This window comes from Larimichthys crocea, chromosome XIV, assembly GCF_000972845.2.
Source record: "Larimichthys crocea isolate SSNF chromosome XIV, L_crocea_2.0, whole genome shotgun sequence".
NCBI classification, from domain to species: domain Eukaryota; kingdom Metazoa; phylum Chordata; class Actinopteri; family Sciaenidae; genus Larimichthys; species Larimichthys crocea.
The window spans coordinates 8,422,645-8,438,246 of NC_040024.1; the positions used below are offsets into that span (position 1 = coordinate 8,422,645).

At 43.5% G+C, this 15,602-nt stretch overlaps 1 protein-coding gene across 1 annotated transcript; it reads left to right on the forward strand.

The window, feature by feature from the left end:
* The first annotated feature begins 1,267 nt into the window (after positions 1 to 1,267).
* Positions 1,268 to 14,889, forward strand: LOC104933548 (adenylate cyclase type 4). The gene is made up of 26 exons (XM_019266565.2): positions 1,268 to 1,529; positions 3,631 to 4,618; positions 5,691 to 5,888; positions 5,967 to 6,128; positions 6,526 to 6,675; positions 7,184 to 7,341; positions 8,030 to 8,141; positions 8,227 to 8,354; positions 8,431 to 8,589; positions 8,666 to 8,825; positions 8,900 to 9,076; positions 9,295 to 9,326; positions 9,436 to 9,489; positions 10,074 to 10,137; positions 10,264 to 10,361; positions 10,455 to 10,539; positions 10,617 to 10,754; positions 10,833 to 10,910; positions 11,006 to 11,181; positions 11,516 to 11,600; positions 11,695 to 11,853; positions 12,606 to 12,752; positions 12,837 to 12,944; positions 13,035 to 13,149; positions 13,249 to 13,373; positions 13,830 to 14,889. Exons 2-26 carry the CDS (start codon positions 3,944 to 3,946, stop codon positions 13,962 to 13,964), a joined length of 3,678 nt encoding a protein of 1,225 aa, XP_019122110.1. The 5' UTR covers positions 1,268 to 1,529; positions 3,631 to 3,943; the 3' UTR covers positions 13,965 to 14,889.
* Positions 14,890 to 15,602: the final 713 nt, after the last annotated feature.

The window sequence follows — 15,602 nt, forward strand, 5'->3', positions numbered from 1 at the left end:
TTAAATAACCACAATAGTACTTAAAACTACAACTTAAAGTCCTTTTTTGTTGTGTATTTACTAACTTTGTATGGCAATACTGCTACTAGTTAGCAATTATTTTTAGCCTTCCTAAAAGTCACTTTAATAATAAAAGTAGCTAATTAGCCTTAACATGAAAGCATGGAGTCATCTTTCATAATAAAAAAATAAATAAACCTTTATTAGCCACATGGGAATTACAGCTTAACTATTTCTGTGTAGATACTGCTGGTATAATGTTAGCATTACGTTAACGTTAGCCTACATTAAAGGCACTTTAATATTCAGATCAGCCATTTAGCTTCGACATAAAAGCTGATCTTCCTTAAATAACCACACTAGTACTTAAAACTACAACTTAAAGTCCTTTTTTCTAATAACTTTGTATGGCAATACTGCTGCCGGTATAATGTTAGCAATTAATGTTAGGCTTCATAAAAGTCACTTTAATAATAAAATTAGCTAATTAGCCTTAACATTAAAGCATGGAGTCGTCTGTCAAAATAAAAAATAAACCTTTATTAGGGACTTAAAATTACAACTTAACTACTTCTGTGTACTTCTGGTGATACTGCTGGTATAACGTTAGCATTACGTTAACATTAGGTTACATTAAAGGCACTTTAGCCTTCCTAAAAGTGACTTTAATTTTAAAAAATAGCTAATCAGCCTTAACATGAAAGCATGGAGTCGTCTGTCATAATAAAAAATAAACCCCTTTATGAAAATTACAACTTAACTACTTCTGTGTACTTCTGTGTAGATACTGCTGGTATAACGTTAGCATTACGTTAGCGTAAGATTACGTTAGCCTACATTAAAGGCACTTTAATATTCAGATCAGCCATTTATCAGAATCAGAATCAGAAATACTTTAATAATCCCAGGAGGAAATTATTTTAGTTACAATACTCCAGTATAAGTAAAACAAGTAATCACCAATTACGAATAAATATATATATATATTCAACATAAAAGCTCATCTCCCTTAAATAACCACACTAGTACTTAAAACTACAACTTAAAGTCCTTTCTTTATTGTGTATTTCCAAACTTTGTACAGGTTGTAGTTGTAGTACATTTTTCTTCAGTGCAGGAGTATTTTACAGTACTTTTACTCCTGTAAAGTAACTGATTACTTCAGTGTAACCTTTGACCTCTGCATCTCTCTGTTTACCTCCTCATCCTATTTGCATAGCTGGACCGCACAGTGCGCGCGCCTGCCTGCGCACGCCTCCGCACTTTACTGTACCTGCCTCGCGCTCACACACACACACCGCCTCTCGTCTCGTGCGTGGAACGCAGACGGAGCCTAACGGCTGTTTTCAAAAAAGAAAAGACGTTTTTAACGGGTTGTTTCAACGTTTTTTAAACGTTTTTTTTACGGTTTAAACGTTTTTGTGAGCGCCGAGCGATAAAAACCAAGAGGATAATTAAAGTTATCGTGTGTTTGTATGAGCTGACCGACGTTAAAGGGAGTCACGAGAGAGAAGACGGTTGACAATGAGGTAAGAATGTTCGTTACAAACGTTAGACCAACGTTAAAACAACTATTTTTTTAAGCTTCAAACACAACCCATGTCAAAGACTTGTGTTTTTTTTCACACAATTTAAAGTCTTTTATTAAGCTGATATTATAAAATATCTATTAAACTAACGTTGGCTGTTATTATATATTATAAATGTAGGGAAAAAAAGACGTTAAGTTGTAACTTTAATGGATTTTAATGATGATGAGAGATAACTCGTGCTTTTATTTTGAAACTAATTAGCTGACGTGATTATTAAATTGACTTTTATGAAGGCTAATGTTAATTACTAACGTCATACAGGCAAAGTTAGGAAATATACAAAGTTTTAAGTACTAAAATGGCTATTGAAGGTTGTTTTTTTTTATGATGATGAAAGGTGAGTCGTGCTTTTATTTTGAAGCTAATTAGCTGGTCATTAAAGTGACTTTTTCTCAATTTAACAAACAAAAAAAGTAAAAACAGACCCAATCAGAGCCAGTGTCAAAGCTTTGTACTTCACTGTAAGTAGTACAGACACACTTTTACACAAATAAACTCACTGACCAACAAAAAAGGAATGAAAAAGAAGCAAGGAATCAAAAATAGTCCAATAAATTACACAGTAAAGTAAGGATAAGGATATTAAAGGATGGTCAGACAGTAAACAACTTTATTAACCTTAAATCGAAGCCTGGAAAAACACATTTATCACCAGAGTCACTGAAGAAAGTGGATCATATATTTAATATTCAGTACAAACAAACACGAGATGAACGAAGGAGTTTTTTTAAACAAAACATTTACTGGTTTTACACGATAAACTAAACATTTGATGGTTTCAGAATGCAAGTGGAACGAAAAAACACAACTTAGTATTCGAGCATTTTATATAACATATGATTAAATGAGAAAATAACGAACAGAGGATTCAAGTTCAAGGAGATATTTTTAAATTATTAATGAATCACTCGTCTAAAAATGACAGAAAAGGTGAATGAACTGGTTTTATATGATCATTTTAATATTTGGTGGCTTCGACATGCAAGTGGAACGAAACAGTCGAACATTTTATAAAAAATATGATCAGTGTTATGGATTAATTGAGAAAATAATGAACAGAGTAATCAAGCTGCAACCTAGGAGATGCTGCAAATTATATAATAAACTAATTTAGAAATGACAGAAAAGAAAAATAAACCTCGATCTCAACACTGAAGAAACTTTATCATGTGATATCCAACGTAAACAAACGAGTAGTTGACAAATCCTTTCTGATAACGCCCTCTGAAATATGAAGATCTGCTGCTTTTACACGACACCTAAAAGTTGGGTGGCAACATTTTATAGAAGATATGATCAGAGTTTAAACGAGTAAATAACGTACGGAGATATTTCCAACTAATTAGATGATCTAAAAATGACTTAAAAGCTCAATAAAGGTGGATTATTTGAGTCGATATTCCATAAAAACAGACAAAAACACGACGGTTTGAGGTCTGAGCACAGTCGTGGAAAACCCCTTCGTCTTTTTACAGGACGGTGGGGGAAAAGGACACCGTCTCAAGTAAGAACAATAAATGCACTGTCATCACCGTGAAGTGTGCTGGCCTTTAGAAAGAAAACACACACAGAGCTTCACTTGTAACAGAAAAAGAAAGCTGAGTGTAAAAGCTGCAGAGCGTCAGGTGAGTCCAGGTGAATTCCTGTTTAATCTCCTCCGTGAGGTTTGTATCAGATCAGACAGATTAGAGATTAGAGCAGGTGAATGTCGTCCTGATATATATTTTTATATTTCTGGATTGGGCAGCTCAAAGTGAAACACTGAGTGTAGGTGGGGACGGGTAAAAAAATGTCTTTAATGCACTGGGCGCGTCGCTGGCATGTTGTTCCAGTGCGTTACATCCAAATGTGTGTCGCTGGGGAAGAGGCGGCAGCCAGACGAACAAGTTTTTTTGCATAATGGGGAAATGACGGGAACGAGTCATTAACCTGGCTTTAAAACCTCCCACAGGTATGACTTCCTTACTGACATGACATGACATGAATTCACGTTTGTTTCTTTGATATTTGCTGATTTTTTTATATATTTTTTTGGCAGCGTGACTCTTCTTCGACCTCGCATGGATCAGCGCTCGTCAGAGGATATTACGCCGCCTCTGTGGGACCCTAAAGGATCTATGTAACCTCTTCATCGTTCGAGCTTTCGTTCATTGAACCTGACGTGGAGGACGTTCTCCCCGCCGCACAGACGCAAACAACTCCTGACAAGGAAGATACAAACACCGCTGTTGTGTGCGTATCATGTAGACGAGCAGACAGACAGCCAGTGACAAGCTGGTAGACGGCGAGATCTTTCAGGTCACGAGACGAGTCGCAGGTAAAAGAAAGGGGGACGTCAGGAGAAGGACATCATGGTCGTCTCCGGTGACGAAATCACGGACGTGGAGCTGGACGATTTCAGTCCGAAGAAAGCCCAACAATCAGGACACGGTGAAGCGCAGGTTTCCCAGGTGGAGGTGGGTGTCGCGAAAACATCGCAGGCGCCAGAACCTCTCACAATCGATTCTTTGATGAAGGGAACAGGTGTGACCCAGCAGGCGATGGATCGCGACCCCCCGGTCGACTCCGACTACAGCAGCACTAAATCCAGCACGGCCGAGGAGTCGCCTGAGCTCGACAGAAGCGGCTTTGAAAGGACGAACTCTATCCCTCCGGTCGACTTCTCTGAACCCAGTTTAGAGGCTTCTAGTTCGAGCAGAAACGGTCCAGACGACGACCGAGGCGTCCACGAAACCTCTTCTGAACCGAAAGAGGAGAACTCGTTCTGCAGCAGCTTGGACACTTTTTATGACGGATCACAAACGAGGGACAGCATCGATGTCAGGTGGGACGACGGGAACAGAGGCGAGGACGGGCGAAGCAACCGCTCGAGGCGGACGGTGAAAGAGGGGGTGTGCTGCTGCTGCCAGGCGTTCCACCGGGCGTGTCTGCAGTGCGTCGAGGAGACGCCGGCCATGCTGTCCGGCCTGGTGCTGTCTCTGGCGTTCTGCGTGGCCCTCATCGTCCTCATTCCCACCACAGAAAGGGTGAGACACGGACAGACAAATACATACGGGTTTAAAGATTTTGGCCTTTTATTGATAGTACAGCTGAAGACAGACAGGAAGCAGAGAGAGGGGGAGTGGCACGCAGTAAATTAGCCGTCCGATGCAGGATTCGAACCAGCTGCAGCAAGGACTATAGCCTCCACACACGGGGCGGCCGCTTAACCCACTACGCTACCGACCGCCCCGTACATACGTTTTTAATGAGTAATATTTAAGTTATTTCTGACGTAAAAGTCCCAAAACATTCACTGATGTTATAATATTATTATTTCAGGTGTTAGTCGGAGATGTCACCTGTGAACTTTATAGATTAAACGATGAGTTAAAGAAGAGAGTTCAGGGCTGTGCCTAACTACTGGTTTCATAACGTCCATCACAATAACCTCAAAGTTGTCGCCTTCGTCTGCATAAGCTGGAAACGTGAGAATTTGTTGTATTTTTTTTTACTTTTTTTGCTTGAAAAAAGGTGAAAAAGTTCAGCAAGAATCAAAAAAATGAATCAGTTCTAGTATGAAGAAAATTGGAAAACTAACAGAATTGATTGAGGAAGACCTGTCGATCAAAGCGTCCACGCTCTCAACCCTGCATAACTTTAAGCCTTAATATAATGTGAACAGGTGAGTTGTATATAAATTCACCCTCAGTACAGTTGTCATGAACGGGGAAATTACGGGGAAATGTCGTTGCTTGGTGTCTTTAGAGCTCGATGCGATGACTTTCCCCATCTTAAAATAAACTTTAAATGCGTCGAAGCTTTTAGCTCGACTTGAAAGTCTCGTTTTTTTGTTCACGGTGAACAGAAAATATAAAAACAACGTGCTTACGTTCCACTTCTGCTGCTCTGCCAACCAGTTACATCAAACTTCATCCTGTATTTAATCAGTCAGCAACAACATCATGTTGCAAAAATAAAAAATACTTTCACTCCACCTGGCAGGAGCAGATTAAAAACATTGCACCAGCTGTTTGGAGCTCAGCTGTGATGAATAAAGACATTTTAACTTAAGCTTTTTGAATCCTCTTTGATACGTTTTCTAAAATCTCCGCACAGAATCTGTACGTCCACGTGGGCGCCCTGTCCGTGCTGTGTGTGGTCCTCTGCCTGAGCGCCGTCCTGCTCGTCTGCCTCCCCTGGCTGGCCACGGTGAGGCGCTGTGGAGGAGCCCTGGCCCTCTTCGTGTGGGGGACGCTCTACGTCACCGCCATAGTCTTCATCTTCACCGGGGGACCCGTCACCACGTGGGAACAGGCAAGAAGGACGCAAACGGAGGAAGTTTGAATGACTTTTGTTTTAGTTCAGCACTGACTCTTTCCTTTCTCCTCTCAGGTGGCGTTTTTCCTCTTCCTGTCTCTGAGCGTCTACACGGTGCTGCCTCTCTCCATGGCCTGGGCGCTCATGGTCGGGATAGGGACCAGCGTCTCGCACATCATCATCATCAGCGTCTACGTTCCCGTCACAAGCCCAGAGACGCCAGACCTGGTTGTGCAGGTAAATAAACTGACGCAAAAACGAGACACGTTTGCATTTTAGTTTCCACTTCTTCTCGCTTGTTTCTAATCACGGCTAAGTTTGTCCACAGTCGTGCTGAGTGGAAAACAAAGAGGTGCACATCGTTAAGCTTCAAATGTAAATGTAGGCAAAAATGTGCAGGCACGGGTCGCCTCGCACAACGACGCTGTTTTGTGGTCTGTTACCGGTTACAGTGGAAACATGCAAATGATCGGTCAGCAGAACTGGTTTCACTGAACCGGGTGTTTGTCTTAGCGATGCCGACTGTAGAAGTTTGATCGAGTATGTCCTCATCAATAAGTAAGAGTTTCGCCGCTCTCTGTGCCTGACTGATCGACGTGTTACTAACTATCAACGATCTTCTTTTTCCTCTCAGCTGGTGGCGAATGCTCTGATGTTCGTGTGCGTGAACTGCGTTGGGATTTTCCACCTGTGGAAGACGGAGCATGACCTCCGGAAATCCAATAAGAGGAGGGAAGAGTTCAGCATCATACGCTCCCGGAAGGAAATCAAGAAATACCAGCAGGTTAAAAAACAGATATTTTTTTATTGAGGATCCCAAACGTCCGGTTGAGTCTGGCTCCAGAAGCCTCCATGGTTCAGTCCGTGATAATTATTCACTAAAACATCTTTAATCTCACTAACACTTGTAAACGAACGTAGCTTTTAAGATCTCAGACAATAAACTGACTTTGTGAGCTCGTTCCAGTGGCTCTGAATTTAAAATCGTTCTGTGTAATCACTCTCATTAACGGGCTCTTTACCTCGACAGCCTGGCTTTGGTGGCTGTGTGCTCTTCAATAGATTAATCATTCACTTGTCTGAAGCCCGGCAGCAATAGAATAGGCAAACCCAAACGGACCCTATTCACAGCAAGTAAACAAATAGATGAAACGTGATCCACTGAGTAAACACGGCATCGCTTCAAAGAGGCTTTTTGGTGGCGCGCCTGTTTCTTTTACAGCCGGCGGATCGTCGCCTCTCTCGCGGGACAGAAAGGTTTCAGAAACTTTTTTTCTCCTCTGTGTCAACAGGAGCAGCTCCTCCTGTCGGTGTTGCCGCGGTACATCGCCATGGAGCTGAAAACGGAGGTGATAAAGAGGCTGTCCAAACCCAAGAGCGACCAGGAGAAGCAGGAGTCCAAAACCCACAACTTCCACAGCCTCTACATACGGCAGCACAAAGACGTCAGGTGATGATCACACTGTCGTGTTGTGAAGGTCGTTTCTCACAGTCGTGACCAACACCAGCATGACTTCATGACTTCACTCTGTATATTTATGATTTATGAGTAATTTCTTATGTTGTCTTATCTTAAAAGCAGAGTAACAAAGACTTACCGTAATTTTCGGACTATTGAGCGCACCTGAATATAAGCCGCACCAGCTAAATCTGTAAAGAAAAGAAATGTTGTACATATATAAGCTGCATGTTTTCATGTTGTAACATGAGGAATTTACACTTTGATGGCCTTTAACTTAAAAGCTGCATCATATGTGTTTCTTCGTGTGTTTTCCATGATCAGGGTGTGTGCATGATGCGCAAAATGACAGTCCAAAATCAAAACTAGTGTCTTCTTCTTCTTCGGCGCATAATCTTTCCCCACATGTCTGTCTCACTTTTGCGTTTACTGCTAGAGAGTGCCCCGTCCCCCGTTGGAAAGTAAAAATCTGTAAATTCGCCGCAGGGTTCAAAGTGTGTGAAAAAAGTAGCGGCTTATACTCCGAAAATTACGGTAATTTTGACCAGCTTTAATATCAGCTGCTGGTGATAATTTTATCACATAAATACAAAACTAAACTTCTCTAAACAGATCTGGTTTATGTCTTTTTCTAGATAATAGAGTGGCATAAACATAATAGTAATATTTGTGTGTGCAGCATCCTGTACGCGGACATCGTGGGCTTCACGAAGCTGGCGAGTTCGTGTTCCCCTGAAGAGTTGGTCGCCGTGCTCAACAAGCTCTTCGGCAGATTCGACGACATCGCCAAGGTGAAAAGACGCAAATCAAACTTTTGTAACTTTCTTCATAGCTGGCTGATTCTGCGTCTGACCTGCCGCTCTCTGTTTATTTTAGAAGAACGGCTGTCTCCGCATTAAGATCTTGGGCGACTGTTACTACTGTGTGTCCGGCCTACCGGACCCCATCCCCACCCACGCCAAGAACTGTGTTCAGATGGGGCTGGACATGTGCACCGCCATCAGGTGAGTTTTTACCCCCCCCCAGCATGATTCGACGTGTCTGTAAAGATCAATTTAAAACACTTTTCTCTCCCTGTAGTAAACTGCGAGAGGCGACGGGGGTTGAGATCAGCATGCGGGTCGGCGTCCACACCGGCAACGTGCTCTCCGGCGTGATCGGCTTGCAGAAGTGGCAGTACGACGTGTGGTCACATGACGTTACGTTAGCCAACCACATGGAGTCTGGGGGTCTTCCTGGGTGAGAAAATTAAAAAAATTCAGGTCAGAGATAACGAATTAAACAACGAGGTTTTTAATAATTTCATCATGGACAGGCGAGTCCACATCACTGAGGACACACTGAAACACTTGAATGGAGAGTACCAAGTGGAGGAAGGAGACGGGGGGAGTCGGGATCCGCTTCTTACAGGTAGAAAAACCTACCTGGTGATTGACCCTCACACGCAGAGAAACATTTCCAGGAGACCTAAGCAGGTAAGCGTGCGCGTGGAACGCACGTTTCATCGTCTGTCATCGAGTTTTTTTAGTAATCTCCATCTCGGCTTCAGTCAAACACTCTGGCATTAGGCGAGTCGAGGCAGCGGGCGTCGGTCCGGATGTCGCAGTACCTGCAGTCCTGGCGGACCATCCACCCGTTCGCGGACCTCAGCAACCCCGACGCCGCGCCCTCCAAGAAGCCGATCATCCACACCAGTTCTGCCATGAGCCAGTCGCAGCTGTCTGCGGTACGTATCCGTGTCGTCGAGCACACACACACAGATCGTTGTTTTCTTGTTTTAAGCGTGCACACACCGTCGAGAGCGGCCTTTGTAATGGTTAGTCCTTCAGCAAACATTACACTCCACCTCTGGTCCTTTGTGTGTTTCACACGAGTGTTTGATTAGAACATCTGTATTTTATATTTGAGTTACATGAGGTCATTCGTTGTGTGTGTGTGCTTCAGGATAGACCACCTTGCCAGAACAACCCCAACTGGTAAGTTCCTGAGGAAACTAATTAACTAATTAACATAACTAAGGTTTTTGGCTTTAAGTCTACGGGAGTTCTTTCTCGTTGTTTCTAATGTGTTCCTGTTTTGTCCCAGTTTGGTTGTGGATAACGGAGTTCGTGGATCACTGGACACGATCGACACTGCGGGGTGAGTTTTGTACTTTGTGAATATAAAGGTACGTTCAGACTGGATCAGGCGCTGTGGTGAAAACGCAGGTTTTTCCATTTATTTGGGTGGAGGTTGGGTGAGTTTTGTCCGTCAAAAAAATGCAGAAGTTGATCCAACTTTTTCCAAAACGCTCAGATCAGATCAGACCGGTCAAACCTCAACAGTCAGCCTGAAACGCGAATGTGTGTGAGCTATCGACAGTCGTTCTGGTCAGTGTTTCATATCCCACCGTGTCCGACCATGGTCCATTTCTCTCTTCGCTTCTCTCGACTCCGCGGAGAATACTTTGTGCACAAAGCAGCTCGAGACAGACACGTAAATCCATGAAAAAATTAACAAATCTGATCAAGTTACGCTGCAAAATAGAGACACGAAAAAGTTTAATTTGGTTTGAGAGCGCGCAGGGGTTGAGTGACTAAGACAGTGAATGAGAGTGAGCGAGCGCCGGCATCAATTAACCTGTGAAATAAAAAGTTTTTTCCTGATTGTTTCACCTGTCTGAAGTTGTGACACGTTCCTTTTATCCTCAGACTTTATGATCATGTGATTGTTTTATTATTAAGGAGGAGATTAAAGAAGCTCAACTGTCTGACTCTGATGTTCAACGACCTGAGCCTGGAGAGACAGGTAGCTCCGTTGTTTACTCTCATTTCAGGACGTCATACGTGCAGTAGTATGTTTGCATGACTCGGCAGGAACGAACACAATGTGCGTCTGTGTGTGAGTTTGCAAATTTCTTCTCTCGTGTTCCAGTTCCGCTTTTCAGAGGTGAAAGGTTTACACCAGTCCATGACCTGCTTAGCTCTGATCTTCGTCACGATGTTCGCCGTCCAGATGCTCGTCTCTACGAAGTGAGTAACTCGTGTGTGTGTGTGTGTGTGTTATCATGCATCTTTATCGTCTCGCTGAGTGTGACTGGTTTGTTTTCACCTCCACCCTCACAGTAACTTTGAGATGGCTGTGTCGTACGGCGCCACCTTCCCTGTGATGGTGCTGCTTCTGTCCATCGCCTTCACCGGATACTTGGAGGTATGTTCGGTTTAGTGGTGTCCGAACCAAGAGGCGAACTCCGTGAATACTTTTAACGATCACGTTAATGTTTTCAGAAATGGCGTCCCAAGATGCCCGTGGGCTTTCAGTGGATCTCGGGCCTGTCCCGCGGCGTCTCCACCCGGGCGGCGCTGCGTCTCTTCGTGGTCACGCTGTGCGTGCTCATCACGCTGCTCATGGGCGTCCTCAACCTGGTGAGTTCTCCTCCGACTTTCCTGTCAAGTCACCGAAACGTTTGTTGTTCCATCGTCGTCGTTTTTTTTGTCTTTCAGTATTTCCTCCCTGGAAAAAACTGCACAGTGATCACCAACACGACTGAGCTGGAGGGTCTCAAACTCTACACTCTGCCCGTGAGTGACCTTCAACCTCCAACCGCCACTTATCTGTGTAGTTACGTGTCACACATAACCCACATTTCTTCCCTCCTCTGTCCTCAAACATGCAGTACTACCTGTACTGCTGCCTGCTGGCCATGCTGGGAGTGATCGTGTTCGTCAGGACGTGTCTGTCCATGAAGGCGCTGCTGCTCACCTTGGCTGTGGTGGTTTACCTGGCGCTCTTCCTCCACGTTTACGCCCCGAGGTCGCGCTGCCTCATCGAGCTACTTTACAACGACACCAAGTGAGTGCAGAGGAGCTCCGACTCGCAGTAATCCTCTCCGCTCGTCCACATTCATTCACGGCTCTCTATAGTCACCACGCAGACGGAGGTGTTCGGTTCCCTCGCCCTTTTGTCCGGCACTCAAAAGTCCAGATTGTGGGTCCTTGTCAGGAGTTTCAGATCACCATCCTTTATTTAAGAGCTTTCTATAGACAGAGACGTGCCTGGGGTGGACGGGGACAGGCCTCATTCACCGCGAGATACAAGACACTCTTGTCTCAGGAGAATTTAGTGAAAGGGGGAAAAGGAGTGACGGTAGATTAGTAGTTAAGATGTGATGTGTGTTTTTCTGCAGGCCGGGAGTGCTGAAGGACCCTCAGATCATGTCCGGAGTTTGGCTGGTCATCTTTTACATCATATGCCTCATACTGGCCAGACAGGTACCTGTGTGTGTGTGCGTTTCTTTTTAAAGAAGGAACAAGAAGTGTGTGTGTGTGAGTCAAATTTGTTCCTACGTATCCGCGCTCCCGTCAGGACGAGCTGAGCTGCCGCGTGGACTTCCTGCTGGAGCGTTGCTTCCACACGGAGCGAGAGGAGATGGAGACGATGGAGAACGTCAACAAGCTCCTCCTGCAGAACGTGCTGCCGCTGCACGTCGCCGCCTGCTTCATGGGCAAAACCATCCGCAACCAGGTGACGACAACAGAAGCAGATACTTATATGATTTGTGAGGGTCAGCTAGACTCGAGTAGTCCTTTCATAAACAGGAAAGATGTGAAGGAGAGTTCATAAGGAGTTAGGAAACACAAGACTACGTCATCACGCAATGACGGATGTTATTGACGTGATCTGTGGTAAAACTACAAAGTTCAGAAGACGGACTACAAGACACGATACTGATGTTATTTATGAAAAAAAAAGGGGAAATAACTCATTTTTTGTGGGGTTTTTTCATAAATAACAGTAATATTTAAAAAGTAAGTAATCAAACATTTGGCATTTAAAGGGTTGAAATCCTCAAGGTCGTTTTGAGTTGGACTGAAGTTGTTTTATGCAGAAAAAATCAGTTTTTAAATCAGTTTTCTAGAAGTGGACATGTTCGTCCTTCATGACATTTAGAGGATTCATCGTGGCGGCTACATAAATACTTCCGGGGTCATTTCATCCAGTTTGGAACCTTCATAAGCAGAAAAGACGGTTCGACCGGGCCCTTTGGTTTAAATAACGAGACGTCGCGTCTTTCAAGAACTTAGAGACATTTTAAGACAGTACCAAAGTTTAACGATATGTTTTTATACAATCACAACCATTCGACCTGTTTGAATCACAAAAGTTCGACACCTAGAGACGGATGTTTGGCATTGCGATGGACATTCAAGTAGGGAAAGGTAGCCGAACAGGTTATCCTGGAATGAAGTCCTTGACTTTTACAAACTGTGTTCCAGGACCTGTACAGCCAGTCATGTGACAGCGTGTGCGTGATGTTCGCCTCGGTGCCTCAGTTTAAAGAGTTTTACAGCGAGAGCAGCGCCAACAACGACGGCCTGGAGTGTTTGCGCTTCCTCAACGAGATCATATCAGACTTCGATGAGGTATGAGGAAGAAGATGTGTTTATATTCTGTCAGCAGCTGGAACATTGCGTCCGTGTCTCTAACGTCCTCGTCCCGTCCCACAGATCCTCTCCAAACCCAAGTTCTGCTCGGTGGAGAAGATTAAGACCATCGGCAGCACGTACATGGCAGCCGCGGGGCTCACGCACTCGCCTGTGGAGGACGAGACAAAGGTGCGCTCAGTGTTTTCATTCATGTTTTTTGTTCACCTGTCCACACACACTCCAGGTGAGCTTAAATGTGATCTCTGGCTCCCCCTGCAGAAAGTCGAGATGTCCTACAGTCACGTGCGCTCCATGGTGGACTTCGCCATCACTCTCATGGGCAGACTGGAGTTAATCAACACACACTCCTTCAACAGCTTCAAACTCAGGATAGGTGAGTGTGTTGTACATGAATACTGACTCAAATCTGAGACAAAAGGAAGAAAATTAAAAGTATGTTTTGTGTCTCTAACATTTATTTCTGTCTTCGCAGGAATAAATCACGGTCCGGTGATAGCAGGCGTGATCGGAGCTAACAAACCTCAGTATGACATCTGGGGGAACTCCGTGAACGTGGCGAGCAGGATGGACAGCACGGGAGTGTTGGACAAGATACAGGTCAGAGGGGAAGAGTTAGAAGACGAGTAGAGGTGGAGAAGGTGGAGAAGGTGGAGGAGGAAATACAAACTCAGGAGTAATAAACTGTCTGAAGACAGGTTTGATCATTTAGAAGGTAGAGATCTTCACAGGTCCAACATTTTAGGACTGATCTGACAAGGATGCATCGAAAAAAAACTGAAAGTTAAAGTCTAAATAAAACACCCTGTGAAAACTTCTGATCTTACAAACAGCCAAAAGGGAAACAAATGAACTATGTAGTATATTATAAAGCAGGTAAAGTTTCTTCTTCTTCTTTCTAAAACACGTGGCCTGTACGTAAAGGTGACACGCCCGATGGGGTTCAGCATATATTATATATAGCACATATATCATATTCCTCTTACGTACGACATGTTGTACATGAGGCAAAAATGGATGGACGGTATAAACGACGACACTTTCTGCCCCCGACAGGTGACGGAGGAGACTGCCCAGATGGTCGAGAGCGTCGGATTCAGCGTCACTCTCAGAGGAGTCGTCAACGTCAAGGGCAAAGGAGAGCTCACCACCTACTTCGTTAACACCGACCAATCGTCTCCTCAGTTCTGACTTTTAAAATTTAAAACAATGGGTCGGTTACTTGAACTGAAACACGAGTTGCTCCCGATCGAGGATCAAGCACATGCACTGACTTTAACGCTCACACATAGATGTATCATTTCCATCTCTGGAGGAGCTGCTGCCTAAAAAAAACCTGACCGGTTAAATGAAGACTGGAAGCAGAGAGCTTTCCACTCATGCACCATGTTGCTTAGTGTGTCTGTACTGTATCTGGGGTATCATGTGAAACTGCACGGCACACTTTTCACCGTATTATTCTGCGAACACATTAGCATGTTTGACATGATTAATTTATTGTTGTTTTATGAAGCAAAGGAGTAAAATAACTTCTTTTTTTTGTGGTTTATTTGAAGACATTTACTTTTTTTTAATGCTATGCTACAAAACATTAAGCATTTAGCCCCCGTTTGTCAAAGTACTGTATGTTGATCTGTCTTTAAATTTGTGTATTTGAAACGAAAATCTGAAGGGGTGTGAGACGATTCGTACTCGACTACACTCCCCGTTAGTCCTGTGGACACCTGTAGTACAAACACTAACCCCCAAAATCCACCGGGCGAGGTTTTGGGGTAACCAAATGCTAAATGCTCACTACTTTCCCATGTTGACTACCACTGGCGCACCCAGGCGCAATGACGTGTTGTTGTTGTGACATGAAAGTGAAGTTAATGCACATTATTTTGACATTGCACTATGTTTTTTAAAGGGATTATAGGTCTGTGAGAGATGAAGTGAAGTATGAATGTTTAAAAAAATAAAAGCATATGTATGTTTTTTCTATTCTATTTATAAACTAATTAAAATAAAGTGTGTGTGTGTATGTAACAGCTTCCTACTTGCACTAGTTATGTGTCGATGGTGAACGAGCCGGTTTGAAGAGACGGCTACTGTCCGTTAAGTGCCGTAAATACAATGAAAACAATTGTCTACAGCTATTTATTGATATTAGAAAATGTATTTTTTTTACTTTTGAATACTTCAGTACCAGTGATGTATTCAATAATCAGAATCAGAAATACAGTCGTCCCTCGCTATATCGCGGTTCACTTTTCGCGGACTCGCTGTTTCGATTTTTTTTGTGTAATTTTGCATGCTTTTTTTTTTACAGCGTACTGTACAGTATGAACGCGCATTGTGTTCTGCGTCCTGATTGGCTAAGGGAGAACCGCACATGTGTTCTGCGTCCTGATTAATTAAGGTAATACTGTACAGAATGCAAAAAGGTGTATAAAAGTGTGTGGTTAGGGGTTTTATGGCCTTAAAACATGTATAATAATTGTAAAACTTACTTTGTGGATTTTGTTTATTGCGGGTTATTTTTAGAACGTATCCCCCGCGATAAACGAGGGACCACTGTACTTTAATAATTCCAGGAGGAAATTATTGTTGTTACAACTTCAAAAAGTGATATTTGTGTCAGATTACAGAAGGGGGGTGAAGATGATGGTAATTTAATGATAATTTAAGTGATGTATGTGTACATCATGAGCTAAATTTGGCTGAATTATAAAAGGTATAAGTGGTAAGATGAAGATCCGTTGGGGAGCCGAAAGATCCGGCTCTTTTTGGTGAGAGTCAAATGATCCGACTCCCTAAAAAGAGCCTAACTTCCCATCACTAGTGTAA

Coding starts and splice junctions, on each gene's coding strand:
- LOC104933548 (XM_019266565.2), top strand. CDS start 3,944: ATGGTCGTCTCCGGTGACGAAATCACGGACGTGGAGCTGGACGATTTC. Junction 4,619..5,690: donor TCATTCCCACCACAGAAAGG/GTGAGACACGGA, acceptor ATCTCCGCACAG/AATCTGTACGTCCACGTGGG. Junction 11,182..11,515: donor CTACTTTACAACGACACCAA/GTGAGTGCAGAG, acceptor GTTTTTCTGCAG/GCCGGGAGTGCTGAAGGACC.